Below are 22858 nucleotides of genomic sequence, written 5' to 3'. Positions count from 1 at the left end.
ATAAAGAAAGATGGTTTCTATAGTCTAGTTTGTACCAAGGGTCAGTTCATTAAATCGAACCTTATAGAATCATAGAATCATAGAATCAAAGAGTTGGAAGAGACCTCATGGGCCATCCAGTCCAACCCCCTGCCAAGAAGCAGGAATATTGCATTCAAATCACCCCTGACAAATGGCCATCCAGCCTCTGCTTAAAAGCTTCCAAAGAAGGAGCCTCCACCACACTCCGGGGCAGAGAGTTCCACTGCTGAACGGCTCTCACAGTCAGGAAGTTCTTCCTCATGTTCAGATGGAATCTCCTCTCTTGTAGTTTGAAGCCATTGTTCCATTGTGTCCTAGTCTCCAAGGAAGCAGAAAACAAGCTTGCTCCCTCCTCCCTGTGGCTTCCTCTCACATATTTATACATGGCTATCATATCTCCTCTCAGCCTTCTCTTCTTCAGGCTAAACATGCCCAGTTCCCTAAGCCGCTCCTCATAGGGCTTGTTCTCCAGACCCTTGATCATTTTAGTCGCCCTCCTCTGGACACATTCCAGATGTGACTGTAAGCAGAATAGCTGTAGGAATCTAATGTTGTCTAACAAAGGAATTTAATACAAATCAAACATCCCTTATTTGAAGCCAAAATGCTCCAAAAGCTTCTCTTATCCACATGGGGTGACTGACAGTGTGACACCTTTGTTTCCTGATCAATTAGGAAATACAAAATTAATATTAATAGTAATAATCTATATAATTAAAAATGTTGTGTGTGTTTGTGGGGTTAACATAACTCAAAAACCACCAAATTGACACCAAATTTGGACACAAGACACCTAACAACCCAATGTATGTCCTTCACTCAGAAAATTTTGATTTTGTCATTTGGGAGTTGTAGTTGCTGGGATGTATAGTTCACCTACAATCAAAGAGCATTCTGAACTCCATAAACGATGGAATTGAACCAAATTTCCCACACAGTTCTCCCATGACCAACAGAAAATACTGGAAGAGTTTGGTGGGCAGTGTCCTTTGGTTTTGGAGTTGTAGTTCACCTACATCCAGAGATCACTGTGGACACAAACAATGATGGATCTGGACCAAACTCTACACGAATACTCCATATGCCCAAATGTCAACACTGGTGAAGTTTGGGGAAAATAGAATCTTGACATTTGGGAGTTGTAGCTGCTGGGATTTATAGTTCACCTACAATGACAGAGCATTCTGAACCCCACCAATGATAGAATTGGGCCAAACCTCCCACACAGAACCCTCATGTGGGCCACAGCAACGTGTGGCAGAAGACATCTAGTCTATATAAATAAAAATGTAGTGTTTGTTTGTGGGGTTAACGTAACTCAAAAACCACTGGACAAATCGACACGAAATTTGGACACTACACCCCTAACAGACCAATGAGTGACCATCACTCATAAACCCCTCCCAAAAAAAAACCAGCAGAAAATACTTAAAAAACCCCAAAAGCTAAATGACAATACACCACATGCGCAAAAATGACAGCTCCCAGCATCCTCTAGACCAGGCCCTTTAGGGAAGGACAATGCTCCAAATGCACTTTGTTCTGTCGCGCGCTGGGCCTGTAACAGCTGTCTTTTCTATGGGACGTATACTTTAAGCCCAGTGGGAAGCCAGGGGTGCCTCAAAGAGAGGTTCTCAGGGATTTTTCTGAAGTGATGGTCTTTAGAGTCTTTAATGATACAACAAAGTCTTTATTATGGAACAAACAACAAATCTTCAATGGTTCAAACAACACTTCAAGGCTTTCTTAGTCTAGTCCTCAATGGACTGGTACCTGACTTTAATTAACTGTACTTTCCCTGTAGGAAAAACCCTATTTAACCTCTCCCAGGCTGTTTACTACCTATGCCTCATCGGTGTGGGTCCTACTACCGATTCCAAATGCGTCTGGGTATCGAGTAGACCTACCAGCTGAGGCTTGTAGATATTTTAGATGGAGTTCCGTGGATCTGTAGTGCTGTCCTCCTTCAGGGAATTCTTTGAAACTTCAGGGCTGTTTTTCCTCTGATAGCTGTGAGGCTGAGAGGACCTTTTCCCTGGAATTTCTGTTTCTGTTTCCCCGGATGTTATTGAGAAAAGAAGCTTTTCTACGGGACGAGCTGGTCTACGTCCTATAGCTTAGCTACCTTGTGTGAGACTGCCCAAAAAATGGCTCCTTTCCCTCCCAGAGCCCAGAACAAGGGCTGGAACCAAAGCTTAATTACGATGGACAGGAGGCCTGCCCTATGACTGCAAACAGATAACAGAAAGAAAATAAAGTTGGAACTCCTGGTATAGCCGTACCAGCACACACTTCTTCCAAGCTGCAAGCTTGCCTCTCCTTGGATTACTTTGAGAGCATCCCAATCCATACACATTTCCTATTCCTGGACTGCAACTCCCAGCAATCCTCCAGACAGATAAGATAGTAGATTAGCTAGAGGTAGATAGTAGGTAGACAGATCGATCAGGAGGACTGCTGGGAGTTACAGTCCAAGAATAGGTAGAGAAGGCAGAAAGGAGAGAAAGAAAAAGGGAGGGGAAGGAAAGAAAGAGGTAGAGAAGGAAGGAATGAGAAAAGGAAAGACGGAGGAAGGGAGGGAGGGAGGAAAGGAAGGAAGGAAGGAAGGGAGGGAGGGAGGGAGGGAGGGAGGGAGGGAGGGAGGGAGGGAGGGAGGGGAAGGAAAGAAAGAGGTAGAGAAGGAAGGAAGGAGAAAGGGAAAGACGGAGGGAGGGAAGGAAGGAAGGAAGGAATGAAGGAAGGAAGGAGAGAAAGAAAAAGGGAGGGGAAGGAAAGAAAGAGGTAGAGAAGGAAGGAAGGAGAAAAGGAAAGATGGAGGAAGGGAGGGAGGGAGGGAAGGAAGGAAGGAAGGAAGGAAGGAAGGAAGGAAGGAAGGAAGGAAGGAGAGAAAGGAAAAGGGAGGGGAAGGAAAGAAAGAGGTAGAGAAGGAAGGAAGGAGAAAAGGAAAGATGGAGGAAGGGAGGGAAGGAAGGAAGGAAGGAAGGAAGGAAGGAAGGAGAGAAAGAAAAGGGAGGGGAAGGAAGGGAAGATGTAGAGAAGGAAGGAAGGAAGGAGAAAAGGAAAGAGGGAGGGAAGGAAGGAAGGAGAGAAAGAAAAAGGGAGGGGAAGGAAGGGAAGAGGTAAAGAAGGAAGGAAGGAGAAAAGGAAAGAGGGAGGGAAGGAAGGAAGGAAGGAGAGAAAGAAAAAGGGAGGGGAAGGAAGGGAAGAGGTAAAGAAGGAAGGAAGGAAGGAGAAAAGGAAAGAGGGAGGGAAGGAAGGAAGGAGAGAATGAAAAAGGGAGCGGAAGGAAAGGAAGAGGTAGAGAAGGAAGGAAGGAAGGAGAAAAGGAAAGAGGGAGGGAAGGAAGGAGAGAAAGAAAAGGGGAGTGGAAGGAAAGAAAGAGGTAGAGAAGAAAGGAAGGAAGGAGAAAAGGAAAGAGGGAGGGAAGGAAGGACGGAGAGAAAGAAAAAGGGAGGGGAAGGAAGGAAAGGGGTAGAGAAGGAAGGAAGGAAGGAAGGAAGGAAGGAAGGAAGGAAGGAAGGAAGGGGGGAAAAAGGAGAGAAAGAGGGAGGGAAGATTGGCCACAGAATGTGTGGCGGGTACAGCTAGTCTATAATATTACCCTAAAGGAATGCATATAAGGTATATACGAAACTTAAATGAATGTCATGTTTAGACTTGGGTTGCATCTCCAATATGCATTTTACATTCATCTCTTAAATGAGGAGTGATTTCTCCTCCGTTCCTGAATTTCTCCTCCTCTAAGCGTGCTGGAAGTGTAATTAATTTGGAGCCATTTGCATCCAATTTGCCAAGGTTGCAGAAAGTAATTAAAGCTCAAGGCTGTTAGGAACCACTAGCTGGAAAAGGACCAATTCTCCTGGGTCACCTGGCTGGACGGTGTTTGCTTATTGGGTATTTTAACCACCTCGCGTATTCTGCTTTTTCTTGGTCTTTTGCACAGAATTCTTAACAGGTGAGAGACTCGTCTTTACGTTCCTCATCCACTCGACTTCCTTCTTATTCTTCTATTATATCCAAAATCCCCAATTACTCTAAGACTAACGAAGAGGGGCTGTGAGAGATAATGCCTGGTTTTTCCAACATCATGTTTGAAGTGGTTCAGCCTAGGGGAGAGGAATTTATTTTTGCCATTTGGGAGTTGTAGTTGCTGGGATTTATAGTGCACCTGCAATCAAAGAGCATCCTGAACTCCACCAATGATGGAATTGAACCAAACTTGGCACACAGAATTCCAGTGACCCAACAGAAAATACTGGAAGGATTTGGTGGGCATTGACCTTGAGTTTTGGAGTTGTAGTTCACCTACATCCAGAGAGTATTGTGGACTCAAACAATGATGGATCTGGATCAAACTTGGCACGCATACCCAGTATGCCCAAATGTTAACACTGGTGGAGCTTGGGTAAAATAGACCTTGACATTTGGAAGTTAGAGTTGCTGGGATGTATAGTTCACTTACAATCAAAGAGCATTCTCACCCCACCAATGAGATAATTGAGCCAAACTTCCCACACAGAAACCCCATGGACAACTCAAAATACTGTGTTTTCAGATGGTCTTTGGCAACCCTTGTTTTCCATGTTTAATGATCAGGGGTCTGGAGAACAAGCCCTATGAGGAGCGGCTTAAGGAGCTGGGCATGTTTAGCCTGAAGAAGAGAAGGCTGAGAGGAGATATGATAGCCATGTATAAATATGTGAGAGGAAGCCACAGGGAGGAGGGAGCAAGCTTGTTTTCTGCTTCCTTGGAGACTAGGACGCAATGGAACAATGGCTTCAAACTACAAGAAAGGAGATTCCATCTGAACGTGAGGAAAAACTTCCTGGCTGTGAGAGCCGTTCAGCAGTGGAACTCTCTGCCCCGGAGTGAGGTGGAGGCTCCTTCTTTGGAAGCTTTTAAACAGAGGCTGGATGGCCATCTGTGAGGGGTGCTTTGAAGGTGATTGTCCTGCTTCTTGGCAGAATGGGGTTGGACTGGATGGCCCAAGAGGTCTCTTCCAATTCTATGATTCTATGATTCCACATGTTGCAATGTATCATCATGGTAGCCTTGATTTATATACCACCTCCTTCCCAAAACAGGAAACCGTACATGCCAAATCCACGTTCATACACTATGAATGTCTTTGTCATTCCTTCCTTCCTTCTTCCCTTCTTTCCTCCCTCTCTCTCTATTTCTTTGGTAATCATACTTTAAAAATCCAATTAAGGGTGCTTTAAAAATACCCTGAGCAATAAGCCCACTGAGCAGAAACTAAAATGACCACTTAAAGGACTTATTTTCCCAGGATAAAGAGAGGATTCAGCAAGCCTTGTTTTTCTGAAACTGCTTGAAGGCAGAGAAGACCAGATTGGCTTTGCCAGCTGGCGAAGAAGGCAGAAAACAGCCTTGGTTTCCTCCAAGGACTTCTAAAGTCTCTCCATATTCCGGCATTGGAAGAGGAAGCTTTTCCTTAGCGTCCAGAAAAGCATCACCTGCTGATGTCCAGCTGCTTTTAATACAGCAAAGAATCATAGAATCACAGAGTTAGAAGAGACCTCCTGGGCCATCCAGTCCAACCCCATTCTGCCCAGAAGCAGGAATATTGCATTCAAATCACCCCTGACAGATGGCCATCCAGCCTCTGTTTAAAAGCTTCCAAAGAAGGAGCCTCCACCACACTGCAGGGCAGAGAGTTCCACTGCTGAACAGATCTCACAGGAAGTTCTTCCTAATATTCAGGTGGAATCTCCTTTCTTGTAGTTTGAAGCCATTGTTCTGCATCCTAGTCTCCAAGGAAGCAGAAAACAAGCTTGCTCCCTCCTCCCTGTGGCTTCCTCTCAGGTATTTATACATGGCTATCATGTCTCCTCTCAGCCTTCTCTTCTTCAGGCTAAACATGCCCAGTTCCCTAAGCCGCTCCTCATAGGGCTTGTTCTCCAGACCCTTGATCATTTTAGTCACCCTCCTCTGGGCACATTCCAGCTTGTCAACATCTCCCTTCAATTGTGGTGCCCAGAATTGGACACAGTATTCCAAATGTGGTCTAACCAAGGCAGAATAGAGGGGTAGCATGACTTCCCTGGATTATATCAGTCAGTACAGAGAAGCCATTGAAATCCACAATGAGCATGTGGACAATTTCAAGACAAAGGGGGAAACCATGAAAAAGGAACAAAATCTGGTGATCCGCATTAATAATAAAAACACCAGAATCAAGACAGTAAATAAATAAAGAAGGGAACTCCAGACAGCAAACAAACAAACAAGGGCCAGTTAAAACCTCCCAAACAGAGGATGCCTCCAGGCAACAGAGTCCAGGCCACCTCTATGCAAAGAGAATCTCTAACTCCTTTATGATTGATATGTATCCTACTTTTATCATTGATTGAAATGCAAAAAGCCGATGCCAAGGTATAACAGGAAAGAAAGCCAGTGCTTGGCCCTCCTCCAAGGTTGGAAATCCAAAGCCGTGGTGTTAGGAGCGTGATGGATTGGGACTCTCCAGGGAACGAATCGATCGAGATAATTGAATCCCCAGCATTTCATTAGCCTCTCTTGGGTCGAGCTTTACAATGACTGCGACGACTGGGGTTTGTTTTAATGGCACACGGTTCTCAATCCAATCCTTACAATGAGCTCAGGGGACAATACAGCTCTGTTGAAGTTCAGACTAAAATCTGGAAGGGTTTCTTCACTTCTCCGGCATGGAACTTGACAGCAAAATAATTTCATCTCATAGAATCATAGAATCAAAGAGTTGGAAGAGACCTCATGGGCCATCCAGTCCAACCCCATTCTGCCAAGAAGCAGGAATATTGCATTCAAATCACCCCTGACAGATGGCCATCCAGCCTATGTTTAAAAGCTTCCAAAGAAGGAGCTTCCACCACACTCCGGGGCAGAGAGTTCCACTGCTAAACGGCTCTCACAGTCAGGAAGTTCTTCCTCATGTTCAGATGGAATCTCCTCTCTTGTAGTTTGAAGCCATGGCTCCATTGCGTCCTAGTCTCCAGCAGAAAACAAGCTTGCTCCCTCCTCCCTGTGGCTTTCTCTCACATATTTATACATGGCTATCATATCTCCTCTCAGCCTTCTCTTCTTCAGGCTAAACATGCCCAGCTCTTTAAGCCACTCCTCATAGGGCTTGTTCTCCAGACCCTTGATCATTTTAGTCACCCTCCTCTGGACACATTCCAGCTTGTCAATATCTCTCTTGAATTGTGGTGCCCAGAATTGGACACAATATTCCAGGTGTGGTCTAACCAACCTTCCTTCCTTCCTTCCTTCCTTCCTTCCTTCCTTCCTTCCTTCCTTCCTTCCTTCTTTCTGTGTATGTGTTTTATATGTGCATATATGTGTGTATATGTGGTTTTGTGCATGCGTTGTGATGTATTTTGGGATTTGTTTCCCTTCTGCTGTATTTTTCAGTGTTTTTATGAGTGATGGTCACATGTTGGCTTGATAGGTGTCTTGTGTCCAAAATATATGTGTGTTTGTGTACATATGTGGTTTTGCACATGCGCTGTAATGTATTTTTGGGATTTGTTTCCCTTCTGCTGTATTTTCCAGTGTTTTTATGAGTGATGGTCACATGTTGGCTTGATAGGTGTCTTGTGTCCAATATATATATGTGTTTGCGTACATATGTGGTTTTGCACATGCGTTGTAATGTATTTTGGGGGTTCCCCCCCCCTTCTGCTGTGTTTTTCAGTGTTTTTATGAGTGATGGTCACATGTTGGCTTGATAGGTGTCTTGTGTCCAAAATATGTGTGTGTTTGTGTACATATGTGGTTTTGCGCATGCATTGTAATGTATTTTTGGGGTTTCTTTTTCTTCTGCTCTATTTTTCAGTGTTTTTATGAGTGATGGTCATATGTGGGCCTGATAGGTGTGTCTTGTGTCCAAATTTCGTGTCAATTTGTCCAGTGGTTTTTGAGTCATGTTAATCCCACAAACGAACATTACATTTTTATTTATATAGATGAATATTGTGTGTATGTGGGTACACACACACACACATACACACACCCCACTTTTATCTCTTGATCAAGTGGCTCACAGCATTAGAAAACAATACAATTTCCTCCCTCTCGCCCTCTGGTTTGGTTTCTTACGTTCCTTGTTCCGGCCGAGTATCTATTGTTGTTGTGTTTTTAAAGTCGGAAGAAGCGTGGAAAATATCCGACGCTTTGTGTGATTTCCGAAAGCATCCGACCCCATATAAATAAACACAGAAGGGGAAGCGGGATGCCTCCCACCGGAGAGGAAGCCTTTGCCTTCCTCTTCATATCCTTTCTCTCGGACTTAATCATAGCTGATAGGTTTCCTCTGCAATTGGCCGTAATTTGCAGAAATAAACAGCGCTGTTCCTGGAACGTCTGTGGGATGGAAGGAAAAGCAGAGGATTCAAAAGCAAGGACTCAATGGGAGAAGGGTTTGGACGAGAGATGCCGGGTCAGCTGAACCTCCCTCGCTAATAAGGCAACTTCTTTTTTCCTTGTCTTTCCAGCTGCTTTGAAATTGGGCTGCTGCAAGATGAAGAGGACCCTGAATCTCTATTCCATCATTGGCCTCTTAATGGTAAGTATCCATTATCTTATTAAATAGGGAAAAATCTATGAATCCTTTACCCTGAGTGTTTTCTATACACAAAGCAGATGTATATCTATATCTATGTACATATGTTTGTACCTCAAAGGCTCCTACATTGCTTAATAGATCTTGGCCAAACTTGGCACATATATTCTTACATGTCCAACTTAAAATACTGGTGGGGTTTCAGTTTAAAAATCCACCCCATTTTGGGGCTAGGGCCACATAAGTAAATACATATATATGTACATGCAATGCTCAGATGCGGCCACAGGAGGGCAGTGGAGAGATAGGGAAACAAAGACCATACACAACAGATGTACATATGTTTGTATCTCAAAGGCTCCTACATGGCTTAATAGATCTTGGCCAAACTTGGCACATATATTCTTCCATGTCCCACTTAAAATACTGGTGGGGTTTCAGTTGAAAAATCCACCCCATTTTGGGGCTAGGGCCACATAAGTAAATACATATATATGTACATGCAATGCTCAGATGGGGCCACAGGAGGGCAGTAGAGAGATAGGGAAACAAACACTGTACACAAAGCAGATGTATGTCTATATCTATGTACATATGTTTGTACCTCAAAGGCTCCTACATTGCTTAATAGATCTTGGCCAAACTTGGCACATATATTCTTCCATGTCCAACTTAAAATACTGGTGGGGTTTCAGTTGAAAAATCCACCCCATTTTGGGGCTAGGGCCACATAAGTAAATACATATATATGTACATGCAATGCTCAGATGGGGCCACAGGAGGGCAGTGGAGAGATAGGGAAACAAAGACCTTACACAAAGCAGATGTATGTCTATATCTATGTACATATGTTTGTACCTCAAAGGCTCCTACATGGCGTAATAGATCTTGGCCAAACTTGGCATATATATTCTTCCATGTCCAACTTAAAATACTGGTGAGGTTTCAGTTGAAAATCCACCTCATTTTGGGGCTAGGCCACATAAATAAGTAAATACATATATATGTACATGCAATGCTCAGATGGGGCCACAGGAGGGCAGTGGAGAGATAGGGAAACGAAGACCGTACACAAAGCAGATGTATATCTATATCTATGTACATATGTTTGTACTTCAAAGCCTCCTACATGGCGTAATAGATCTTGGCCAAACTTGGCATATATATTCTTCCATGTCCAACTTAAAATACTGGTGGGGTTTCAGTTGAAAAATCCACCCCATTTTGGGGCTAGGGCCACATAAATAAGTAAATAGATGTGTATGTACATGCAATGCTCAGATGCAGCCACAGGAGGGCAGTGGAGAGAGAGAGAAACAAAGACAACAGATATATATATATATATATATATACACACACACACACACACACACACACACACACACACAGATATGTTTGTATCTCAAAGGCTCCTACATGGATTAATAGATCTTGGCCAAACTTGGCACATATATTCTTCAATGTTCCACTTAAAATACTGGTGGGGTTTAAGTTGAAAAATACACCTCATTTTGGGGCTAGGACCACACAAATAAGTAAATAGATATGTATGTACATGCAATGCTCAGATGGGGCCACAGGAGGGCAGTGGAGAGATAGGGAAACAAAGACCGTACACAAAGCAAATGTATGTCTATATCTATGTACATATGTTTGTACCTCAAAGGCTCCTACATGGCTTAATAGATCTTGGCCAAACTTGGCACATATATTCTTACATGTCCCACTTAAAATACTGGTGGCGTTTCATTTGAAAAATCCACCCAATTTTGGGTCTAGGGCCACATAAATAAATATGTATGTACATGCAATGCTCGGATGCAGCCACAGGATGGCAGTATAGAGATAGAAAAACAAAGACCATACAAAAAGCAGATTTATGTATGTGAAAATACGTTTGTAAGTTTGTACCTCAAAGGATTCCACATGGCTTGATAGATCTTGGCCAAACTTGGCACATATATTCTTACATGTCCAACTTAAATTACTGGTGAGGTTTCAGTTGAAAAATCCACCCAATTTTGAGGCTAGGGCCACATAAATAAGTATATGGATATGTATGTGCATGCAATGCTCAGAACCATCCACAGGAGGGCAGTGCAGAGATAGGGAAACAAAGACCATACTGAAAGCAGATTTATATCTATATCTGCATATTATGTGAAAATATGTTTGTAAGTTTGTACCTCAAAGGCTCCTACATGGCTTGATTGATCTTGGCTAAATGTGGCACATATATTCTTCTATGTCCAACTTAAAATACTGGTGAAAAATCCACCCGATTTTGGGGTTATGGCCACATAAATAGATATGTATGTACATGCAATGTTCAGATGCAGCCACAGGCAGGGGGTTGGACTAGATGGCCCATGAGATCTCTTCCAACTCTAGGATTCTAGGATTCTTCTGCTTTAGCCAGAACTCTTAACCTGGAATAATACTGTATTCCAGGGGCTGGATGGCCATCTGTCAGGGATGATTTGAATGCAATATTCCTGCTTCTTGGCAGGGGGTTGGACTGGATGGCCCATGAGGTCTCTTCTAACTCTTTGATTCTATGATTCTATGTATCCAGTTCTGTGCAAAGCCATTCAAGATGAGTATTGACAAGTTGGAAGGGGTCCAGAGAAGGGCCACCAAAAGGATCAAAGGTTTGCAAACCAAGCCTCCTGATGAGTGGCTTAGTTAGCTGTGGACATACAGCTTAGGGATGCTCATCCTGTATCATTGTCTCCACTATATATTCTATAAGCTTTGACTCTACATCACTGCTCAGTCACTAACACAGACACATTGCAACTTTCCATGTCCCAAACAATCATGTAAATCATACATTGGGTCCTTTGCCGGCATCTGCTTTCTGTCTGCAGAAGTGTCCAAATCTTCCTCAGGGCTCCCTCTGTTATCTCCTTGTTCGGAAACATTTCTTGGCAGACAGTTTGGAAATTACAGGCGGAGATGGTCACCTTAAGTGAACCCAAGAGCGAATGATTCCTTCTTTTTCCAGTGTGGCAATATGAACATCGTTGCACTTAAATATCACTTAGGACACCCGGGGCTAAAGTCTTCTCTCGTTCTCCCCCCCCCCCCCCCCAAATAAATGAAATCCCAGCCAACGAAGAGGGAGAAATCTTAGGGGAAGCCAAGAGGACCGTAATGGCAAGACTTGCTGTGGTCTAAAAATAACAGTTTTGCTCGCCAATGATATGGTCATTGCACAAAACTGTTGCTTTGTCATCTTTATCTGGGTTTGAGACAGTTCTTCCCATTTCTTGGCTATGGAATAAGATTTATGGAGCATGGCTAAGCAGGCATCTTCGTGCTGAGCCAAAGCCAAAGGGGAAGCTGCTTCAGGGGATGCATCTGGAGCTCCAATTTGGGGGTGTCACCTCCCATTCATTGCCCATACTTCAATGCTATGTAATCCTGGGAATTGTAGTTTCCCTCCCATTGTTCAAGGAGTGCTTTGGTTGTGCTCTTCCAGCATGTCAGAAGGGAGTTGGGCTGGATGGCTGTTCCTATTATTACTACTAGTAGTAGTAGTATTACAAAGGCTGATGGCCATCTGTTGGGGGTGCTTTGATTGTGCTCTTCCTGCATGGCAGAAGGGGATGGGGTGGCTGGCTGCTCCTATTACTACTACTACTACTACTACTATTACAAAGGCTGATGGCCATCTGTTGGGGGTACTTTGATTGTGCTGTTCCTGCACTAGCAGAAGTGGGTTGGGTTGGGCTGGATGGCTGGCTACTCCTATTACTACTACTACTATTACAAAGGCTAATGACCATCTGTTGGGGCTGCTTTGATTGTGCTCTTTCAGCACTGGCAGAAGGAGGTTGGGCTAGATGGCTGTTCCTATTATTACTACTAGTAGTAGTAGTATTACAAAGGCTGATGGCCATCTGTTGGGGGTGCTTTGATTGTGCTCTTCCTGCATGGCAGAAGGGGATGGGGTGGCTGGCTGCTCCTATTACTACTACTACTACTACTACTATTACAAAGGCTGATGGCCATCTGTTGGGGGTACTTTGATTGTGCTGTTCCTGCACTAGCAGAAGTGGGTTGGGTTGGGCTGGATGGCTGGCTACTCCTATTACTACTACCACTATTACAAAGGCTGATGGCCATCTGTTGGGGGTGCTTTGATTGTGCTCTTCCTGCACTGGCAGAAGGGGTTGGGCTGGATGGCTGCTCCTATTACTGCTGCTGCTGCTACTACTACTACTACTACTACTACTATTATTATTATTATTATTACAAAGTCTGATGGCCATCTTTTGGGGGTGTTTTGATTGTGTTTTTCCTTTACTCGGGGGCTATCTGTATACCTTCTGTTAAGATTAAGACCCTTAACACACAGAGGCACTTTAGGCAAGATGAAAAGACAACCAAATGAATTTACTGAAAACAAGATGAACGAAGGGTTAACTCCACCTGAGACTATTATAAGATAGATTTAAACAATACATTACAAAAAGAGATTTTTGTGGTTGCAGTCATCTCTCTGGAGTCTTTGAAAGTCTCCTGCCTCTGGTGCAAAGTGATGGTTTACAAGCCGGTGCTCATAAACTGTCTCAGTCTCCTTCCTTGTGAAGCTTTAAGCTGGTCAAAAGCTTCTGTTGTCTCTGGGACTGATGGCATATGAATACTGGCTGAATGCAGGTGCTAAGGATACCTATTTTGGATTGCTTGGGCCTAGGATTACCAGACAAGTCTAGCAAGATATCTCTGTACATGCAAATGGAATAGACCAACTAAGGCTGGCCTCGGGGGGGGGGGGGGGGGGTAATGCTTGCTCCACCTAAAAACGAATACAAAGGAAGGCATCTATAAACAAGGGGAAATAAAGCAGAGGAAAGGCAGAGCCAAGACTTCACATCTTAAAACATATTTCCATAAAATCCATAAGAATAGAGACAAAACACAAGACATGCTTAAAACTGGCAATGTAGATGCATTCCTGGTCACTTGTGGTTTGAAGTTGGCTTATTTCCACTAACTATGAGTAAGGTCAATCACAGCTGGCCTGCCATTTAAGTGACCATGACAGCTGCCACTTTATTTCAAGTCAATGTTCCGGTGTGGTGTTTTTTTTTAAATACAGCAGCAAAAGGATGCCAAACGTTCTCCCCAATCCTTTAAATTATCTCTGGTATTGACCCACCCTGTCTGTGGATGTGGATATTTATTTATTTATTTACTGTATACTGTATACTGCTTTTCTCAGTATACAAAGAGAAGCTTAATGTATTGTCGAAGGCTTTCATGGCTGGAATCACTAGGTTCTTGTGGGTTTTTCGGGCTATAGGGCCATGTTCTAGAGGCATTTCTCCTGACGTTTCGCCTGCATCCAGGCACATCTTAACACCTCTCAACAAAAGATTTTTCCAGGCTGAGCCAGGCCTTCAAATGCTAATGAAGGTGATCAGTTGAAACATTCACACCTAGCTCCAGCAGGGAAGAGCTCCTTGCCCCACCCCAGCCATACCACAGATATATAAACCCATTGTCCTAATTCCAACAGACCTCTGAGGATGCTTGCCATAGATGCAGGCGAAACGTCAGGAGAAATGCCTCTAGAACATGGCCCTATAGCCCGAAAAAACCCACAAGAACCTAAAGAGAAGCTTGTCAAAAGCTTCTGTTGTCTCTGGGACTGATGGTATATGAGTACTGGGTGAATGCAGTTGCTAAGGATGCCGATTTTGGATTGCTTGGGCCTAGGACTTGAATCGGCGACTCAAGGCGGGTTCCAACGACTCAAGGCGAGCAATCTGTAGATATGGCAGGACTACAGTTCTCATCATCTTGCAATTGTGTCCTTACTGCCTGGAGTTCAGAGGAGTAGTGTTCCCAAAAATCTGCAAGTCCGGGCATATTGCCACCCATGACTCATTAGATTCAGCCTCCATTCCAAGTTGCAACAGATTGTCTTGGAGATCCAAATGGATTGCAATGTTACCTCTTCTTTCGAACAGCATAAAGCAACAAAAAAGTTCCATTTTTACAACCCTGTTTCCTCTTATTTTAGGCCTTTTGCTGGAATGGGGTCTGGGCACAAGGCTGCGGGGCAGAAGAGTACCGAAACGCCGAAGGCCATTGCGTCCCTTGTGAAGGATGTCCGCCGGGAGAAGAACCAGATAGAGTAAGCAAACTGACCCGCAAGAATTCTAGATGTTGTTGTTGTTAGTACCCGCTTTATCTCTCTATGAGGAGACCCACCTTGTGGGTTAGGCATATCAGTGATGGATCATCTCAGTGCTTGAATGGAAAGCCCTCCTCTTGGAGGCAACAACACTGCTGCCAATCTGGCTCCAAGGCAAATCCAAGTTGATACTTACTTAGGCGATCCTTCGCTTTCCGAGGATGATTGTCTTCCAGTGTTCTTGTGTGTCCGTATGTGGCTGTGGAGCCCTATTCTTGCTCTGCATCTTCTTCCGCAGTGAGGGCATTGCTTTCCAGGTGGAAGGCGGTCTCGGTCGGGGTTGACATCCTCTTGGCACGCTTCTCCCTTTCACCCTCCATTCGTGCCTCTTCAAATTCTGCAGCACTGCTGGTCACAGCTGACCTCCAGCAGGAGCGGTCAAGGGCCAGGGCTTCCCAGTTCTCAGTGTCTATGCCAGAGTTTTTAAGGTTGGCTTTGAGCCCATCTTTAAATCTCTTTTCCTGTCCACCAATATTCTGTTTTCCGTTCTTGAGTTCGGAGTAGAGCAACTGCTTTGGGAGACGGTGGTCGGGCATCCGGACAACGTGGCCGGTCCAGCGGAGTTGATGGTGGAGGACCATCACTTCAATGCTGGAGGTCTTTGCTTCTTCCAGCACGCTGACGTTTGTCCACCTGTCTTCCCAAGAGATTTGCACGATTTTCCGGAGGCAGCGCTGATGGAATCGTTCCAGGAGTTGCATGTGACGTCTGTAGACAGTCCACATCTCACAGGCATATAGCAGGGTTGGGAGGACAATAGCTCTATAAACAAGCATCTTGGTATCCCTACGGATGTCCCGGTCCTCAAACACTCTCTGCTTCATTCGGGAAAATGCTGCGCACACAGAGCTCAGGCGGTGTTGTATTTCGGTGTCGATGTTGACTTTGGTGGAGAGGTGGCTGCCAAGGTAGCGGAAATGATCAACATTTTCTAATGTTACACCAGCTGATAACACTACGTTCATTAAAGATTTCCCCTGACCCACTTCCTGTGGACTGTTCTGAGTTGTGTGAGTTGAAGTCCAAAACACCTCGAGGGCTAAAGTTGGCCCATGCCAATAAACATCTCAAAACATCCTCCGGCTCTGTGGGACGTGTGACTCACCCTGACTTTTTGTTGCTTTCCCCCACAGAAATGTGGCTCTGGGTTCGGCCTGGGGATGGTCTGCAAGCCTTGTCCAGCAGGTGCCTACTCTCCGGGCTTTGGGTTGGACCGCTGCCAGCCCCATTCCCGCTGCGAGGGCAAGAAGAGGGTCCAGGCCAGCTCCGGGACAGCTGTGGCAGACACTTTGTGCGGGGACTGCATGCCAGGGTAACACGACTTACTGTTTCCATTGCCACTATGGCACCATCACTCTATATGTCCACTAGACATGGTGTGCTGGTACGGTTGTACCAGGAGCTCCAACTTCATTTTCTTTCTATTTAATGTTTGCATGCATTCCAAGGTTTCAGGGGTTTTGCAAAAAGGTGACTTCCCTTGGTTTGCAGTTATAGGGCTAGCCACCTCTCTATCATTGTTGTGTTTGGTTCTGCCTCTTTTCCCAGGGATCTGGGGAGGAGAGGGAGCCATTTTTAGTTCAGTCGTACAGAGGAAACTAAGCTATAGGACGTGGACCAGCTTCACCTGCAGAAAAGCTTCATTTCTTAAGAATTTCCGGGGAATTTCTGGGGGGAAAGTCCCAAAGCTTTGTCTGGGAGCTTACAGCCTCTCCGCCTTACAGCATCCGGGGGAAAACAGCTTTACAGACTCAAAGAACTCCAGCTGGAGAATTTACAAGCCTTGACTGGTAGGTCTACTCGGCGCCCAAGAAGCAGTTTGGATCCGGTAGTAGAACCCACATCAGCAAAGCTTAGATAGTAGACAGCCTGGGAGAGGTTAAAAAAGGGTTTTCCTTGTTAAAGAAAGAAATAGTTCTCCAAGCAAGATGGCTGTCCATTGCAGACAGGTTAAGAAGCATTTGTTTGACTCATTGAAGATCTGGGAAGTATTTGTTTAATTTGTTCAATAATAAAGGACTTTGTTAAACCTTTCAAGCCTCTAAGACTATTGTACAGGAAAATCCTTGAGGGCCTCTCTTTCGAGGCGCCATGGCTTCCCGCTGGGCACAAAGTGCACGTCCTATTCAAAAGACAATTTTTACAGTCCCAGCACGTGACAGAACACATGGAATCAAGTGTTGCACAGATGTCGAGTTTTAGCACCTGAAGTTTGGTTGTGCTTAACTTTACACAGGGCTGTTTTCTTTTGGAGAGCATCCCAAATGAGGACAGGTGAAATATGTAGGAATATTTCTCAGGGGCCGCGTTGGCACAATGGGTGAAACCAATACGCTGCTGAATTGCTGATCTGAAGATTGGCAGTTTGAATCTGCAGGACAAGTTGAGCTCCCACTGTTAGCCCTAGCTCCTGCCAACCTAGCAATTCAAAAACATGCAAATATGAGTAGAGCAATAGGTATCGCTTATGGCGGGAAAAGGCAAGGAGACACTCCAAGCAGTCATTCTGCCCCTTTTCTCAGGGATCTGGGGAGGAGAGGGAGCCATTTTTAGTTAGTCTTACAGAAGGAAACTAAGCTATAAGACATGGACCAGCTTCACCAGCAGAAAAGCTTCATTTCTTAAGAATTTCCGGGGAATTTCTGGGGGGAAAGTCCCAAAGCTTTGGCTGGGAGCTTACAGCCTCTCCGTCTTACAGCATCAGGGGGAAAACAGCTTTACAGACCCAAAGAACTCCAGCTGGAGAATCTACAAGCCTTGACTGGTAGGTCTACTCGGCGCCCAAGAAGCAGTTTGGATCCGGTAGTAGAACCCACATCAGCAAAGCTTAGATAATAGACAGCCTGGGAGAGGTTAAAAAAAAGAAAGAAATAGTTCTCCAAGCAAGGTGCCTGTCCATTGCAGACAGGTTAAGAAGCATTTGTTTGACTCATTGAAGATCTGGGAAGTATTTGTTTAATTTGTTCAATAATAAAGGACTTTGTTAAACCTTTCAAGCCTCGAAGACTATTGTACAGGAAAATCCCTGAGGGCCTCTCTTTCGAGGCGCCCTGGCTTCCCGCTGGGCACAAAGTGCACGTCCTATTCAAAAGACAATTTTTACAGGCCCAGCACGTGACAGAACACATGGAATCAAGTGTTGCACAGATGTCGAGTTTTAGCACCTGAAGTTTGGTTGTGCTTAACTTTACACAGGGCTGTTTTCTTTTGGAGAGCATCCCAAATGAGGACAGGTGAAATATGTAGGAATATTTCTCAGGGGCCGCGTTGGCACAATGGGTGAAACCAATACGCTGCTGAATTGCTGATCTGAAGATTGGCAGTTTGAATCTGCAGGACAAGTTGAGCTCCCACTGTTAGCCCTAGCTCCTGCCAACCTAGCAATTCAAAAACATGCAAATATGAGTAGAGCAATAGGTATCGCTTATGGCGGGAAAAGGCAAGGAGACACTCCAAGTAGTCATTCTGCCCCTTTTCTCAGGGATCTGGGGAGGAGAGGGAGCCATTTTTAGTTAGTCTTACAGAAGGAAACTAAGCTATAGGACATGGACCAGCTTCACCAGCAGAAAAGCTTCATTTCTTAAGAATTTCCGGGGAATTTCTGGGGGGAAATTCCCAAAGCTTTGGCTGGGAGCTTACAGCCTCTCCGCCTTACAGCATCCGGGGGGAAACAGCTTTAGAGACCCAAAGAACTCCAGCTGGAGAATCTACAAGCCTTGACTGGTAGGTCTACTCGGCGCCCAAGAAGCAGTTTGGATCCGGTAGTAGAACCCACATCAGCAAAGCTTAGATAGTAGACAGCCTGGGAGAGGTTAAAAAAGGGTTTTCCTTGTTAAAGAAAGAAATAGTTCTCCAAGCAATGTTGGAATGCCAAGTCTGAGTTCTAGGTTTAGGAAAGGTGACAATTTGTATTTCTTGTTGCAGGTAATACCCCACAGGTAAAAAAGGAGATAGGCAAGAGAAAGTTTACCTAACTTTGGTGGAAGAGTCCCCAATGCTGACTCTCACGTCTGTGTGGAATAAAGGGGAATAAAGTTACAGAGTTTTTGGGAAGAAGGCGGAAGTGACCTCCACAAGTTACTTAAATCTAGGAAACAGACACGAGTTGTCTTGTACCACATGGTTCCCTTTGTCCCTAATTGCTCTATAGATAAGACTGGTCACTTCCAGCAATGTGTGCCATCGGTCCTCAAGCTTCGTCACTTCCAGCAATGTGTGCCATCGCTCCTCAAATTTCTACCATTGCAATAAGTTCAAACTGTAGGCGAGCATTTAGCAACGGGAGGAGAGACTTCTAGGTCTCACCTTGCATTCAACCCAGACCAATTATTGAAAGAGCAGCGGCCACTGCCCCTTCTCATTGCCATCGCCTTGCCTCTCCTGCCATGTGAAATCTGGGAATGTATTTGCTGTGGATACAGAAACCTTGTATTTCCGTTGAAACATTCACATCTAGCTCCAGCAGACAAGAGTCCTTTGTCCCACCCTGGTCATTCCACAGATATATAAACCCTTTTACCTAGTTCCACCAGACCTCACTACCTCTGAAGATGCTTGCCATAGATGCAGGCAAAATGTCAGGAGAGAATGCCTCTAGACCATGGCCATATAGCCCAAAAAAAACCTACAACAACCCAGTGATTCCGGCCATGAAAGCCTTCGACAATACAACCTTGTATTTGTTTCTGCTTATGGCTGTATCCCTGTATCCTTGGCCAAAAAGCAGCAAGGCTAGGATTTGTGAGAGTATGAACCCAAACCGCCACTGCCCCTCTAGCCAAAGGCGCAGAATGCTGGGAGTTGTTGCTCAATAACTAGTTTCGAGTCCATCCAAAGCAATGACAACAAGTCAGATCAGTGACAAGTTAGAAAAAAACAAAGGCTCTATGAGTTGCGTAACTTCCGCACACCCGGAACAGCCGGAATCTCCACTTCTGGAGAGGAAACGGGTGAGGAAAGAAAAAGTGGGAAGAGTTTCAGTGAGTCACTCTGAACTTTTGGCCGAACTCCACCAAACTTCTGCACTCCAGAAGGAGGAGAGAGACTGTGCCGTCCCTTAGTCACTTTTGGCTCCGTTGCTGAGTCAAGAGCCCGTCAGCCTGACTCATGCGAATTCCCCACACTGGTTTCATTTGCAAAGGTGAACAACGGGACACTTCGCTCCTTCCCCAAGTGTCAATCTCTGCATTACGGGTAGAAATGCGCACTCTCCGGTTCCACCTCCAAAATACGGATATTTGAGGGTTATAATTGTGCATAATCTTTTTTCCCCTTCCTTCCTTCCTTCCTTCCTTCCTTCCTTCCTTCCTTCCTTCCTTCCTTCCTTCCTTTCTCCCTCCCTTCCTCCCTGTGTGTTTTCCTCCCTCTCTCCCTTTGTGTTTTCCTTCCGACCTTCCTCTTTTCCTCCCTTCCTTTGTGTTTTCCTTCCTTCCTCTCTTCCTCCCTCCCTTCCATTGTGTTTTCTTTCCTTCCTTCATTCATTCATTCCTCACTCAGCTCCCTTCCTTCTTTCCTCCCTTTGTAGTTTCCTTCTTTCCTTCCTTCTTTCCACCCTCCCTTCCTTTGTGTTTTTCTTCCTTCTTTCCTCTCTTCCACCCTCCCTTCTTTTGTGTTTCCCTTCCTTCCTTCTTTCCTTCCTCCCTTTCTTTGTGTTTTACCTCCTTCTTTCCTCCCTCTCTCCATGTTTTCCTTCCTTCCTACCTGCCTTCCTTTGTGTTTTCTTTCTTTCCTTCCTTCCTTCCTTCCTTCCTTCCTTCCTTCCTTCCTATCTCCCTCCCTTCCTGTTTTCCTTCCTCCCTTCCCCCTTCCTTTGTATTTTCCTTCCTTCCTATCTTCCTCCCTTCCTTTGTGTTTTCCTTCCTTCTGTCCTTCCTCCCTTCCTTTGTGTTTCACGTCCTTCTTTCCTCCCTCTCTCCATGTTTTCCTTCCTCCCTCCTTCCCCCCTTCCTTTGTATTTTTCTTCTTTCCTTCCTATCTTCCTCCCTTCCTTTGTGTTTTCCTTCCTTCTGTCCTTCCTCCCTTCCTTTGTGTTTTATCTCCTTCTTTCCTCCCTCTCTCCATGTTTTCCTTCCTCCCTCCCTTCTTCCTACCTGCCTTCCTTTGTGTTTTCCTCCCTCCCCCCTCCCTTTGTATTATCCTTCTTTCCTTCCTATCCCCCCCTCCTTTGTGTTTTCCTTCCTTCCTTCTTTCCTCCCTCCCTTCCTTTGTGTTTTCTTTCTTCCCTCCCTCTCTTTCTCCCTTCCTTCCTTCCTCCTTTCTCTCCATTTGCATTTTCCTCCCTCCCTCTGTGTTTTTCTTCCTTCCTTCTTCCTGCCCTCCCTTTGTGTTTTCTTTCCTCCCTCCCTCTCTTCTTCCCTCCCTTCCTCCTTTCCTTTGGGTTTCCCTCCCTCCCTTTGTGTTTTCTCCTTCCTTCCTTCTTTCCTTCCTTATTACAGTGGGCCCTAGGTCGCTCAATCCTTTTATATACAATTGCATAGTACAATGGTGCCCATTATATACAATGGCAAAATGTGGAATATTTTTGATCTATCAATGGTTGACTTCATTGGCATAAATGCATTGATTTGCGTCAAGAGATTCCAATTTTCAATGAAAACCCAAGTAGGATCACCATAAGATAACAGAGAACTTGAAGACATATATAGCATGCTATGAGAATGGATGTGTTCAGATTCTTCTTTTGTGCTTCGGCCACTCACCTCCCTTTCTCTCCTTTGTTCTCCTTTGCAGGTATTACAGCCCCGAAGGTGAGACCAACCCAAGTGCCACCTGCCGGCCTTGTTCATCCGCCCACAGAGGAATCCCAGGTTGTCCAGGTGAGGACAGAAATGGAGGAGATATCCTTTATTATTCATTTCCTGCATCTATACCAGGAATAGGTAGACTTGGGCCCTCCAGATGTTTTGGACTTCAACTCCCACAATTCCTAATAGTCTACCAGCTGTTAGGAATGGTAAGAGTTGGAATCCAAAACACCCAAGTTTGCCCATGTCTGATCTACACATTTTCCTAAGAAAGAATATAAATATGGCAAGGTTCCTGCTCCTACCGCCATAAAACAAGATCCTCTTCTAGAATCTCACCAAACTTCCCTGTATAGGTGATAGGGTAGAAAACTGTGTCCTCAGCTCATATAGGAAGATTTTGTCGTTCCAAAAGCCTGTCCCATGTGGGAATAACCCTTCTGTCTCCCAAATCCCAGGGTCCAAGAAGTGGCTGACGCGCCTGGCCCGCAACGCTGAGTCCGTGCAGAGACGGGAAGAGAAGATGCCAGGGAACGGGACCCGGGATGGGAAGGCAGAGGAGAGCGCCACACAGTATGCAGTCCTGGCCATCGTCCCCGTCTTCTGCGTGATGGGCCTCTTGGGCATCCTCTTCTGCAACCTCCTGATGAAAAGGGGGTACCACTGCACCGCCAATAAGGACGCCGATGAGGAGGGGGCCAAGTCCGAGCGGAATGGTAAGCAACAAAGAGGGCATCTTGGTGAATGGGAAGCCAAGATGGCACCCTTGTAGAATGGGAAACCAAGTTGACATCCTTATAGGATGGGAGGCCAAGATAGCATCCTTGTGGGACAGGAAGCCAAAATGGCATTTGTGTGGGATGGGAAGTTACGGTTGTACCCTGGTGGGATGTGAAGTCATCTCATTGCTGATGGCATCATTATGGAATGGAAAGTCAAGATGGCATCCTTGTGGGATGGGAAGCCAAGATGGCACCCTTATAGAAGGGGAAATCATGGTGGGACAGGAAACCCAGATGACATCCTTATAGGATGGGAAGCCATGTGGGATGGAAAACCAAGGTGGCATTCTTATAGGACGGGAAGACAAGATGGCACCCTTGTGGGATGGGAAGCCAAGGTGATATTCTTGTGAGATGGGAAACAAGATGGCATCCTTATGGGATGAAAAGTCATAATGGCATTCTTGTGGGATGGGAAACAAGATGGCATTCTTGAGGGAGGGGAAGCCACAAGGGCATCCTTATGGGATGGGAAGTTAAGATGGCGTCCTTGTTGGATGGGAAGCCAAGATAGCATCCTTGTGAAATGGGAAGCCAAAAT

General features: G+C 45.2%; 1 protein-coding gene across 1 annotated transcript in view; it reads left to right on the top strand.

The window, feature by feature from the left end:
* RELT (RELT TNF receptor) overlaps positions 1 to 22858 on the top strand; it is a 67378-nt gene that overhangs the window by 25256 nt on the left and 19264 nt on the right. The window contains exons 2-6 of the mRNA XM_060771263.2: positions 8517 to 8587; positions 14619 to 14732; positions 15926 to 16104; positions 21522 to 21607; positions 21994 to 22251. Coding sequence (XP_060627246.2) covers positions 8517 to 8587; positions 14619 to 14732; positions 15926 to 16104; positions 21522 to 21607; positions 21994 to 22251 — 708 coding nt within the window. The remainder of the gene's footprint in view (positions 1 to 8516; positions 8588 to 14618; positions 14733 to 15925; positions 16105 to 21521; positions 21608 to 21993; positions 22252 to 22858) is intronic.

This window comes from Anolis sagrei, chromosome 3 (genome assembly GCF_037176765.1).
Source record: "Anolis sagrei isolate rAnoSag1 chromosome 3, rAnoSag1.mat, whole genome shotgun sequence".
In the NCBI taxonomy this organism is placed as follows: domain Eukaryota; kingdom Metazoa; phylum Chordata; class Lepidosauria; order Squamata; family Dactyloidae; genus Anolis; species Anolis sagrei.
This window is presented reverse-complemented; position numbering and strand designations above follow the sequence as displayed.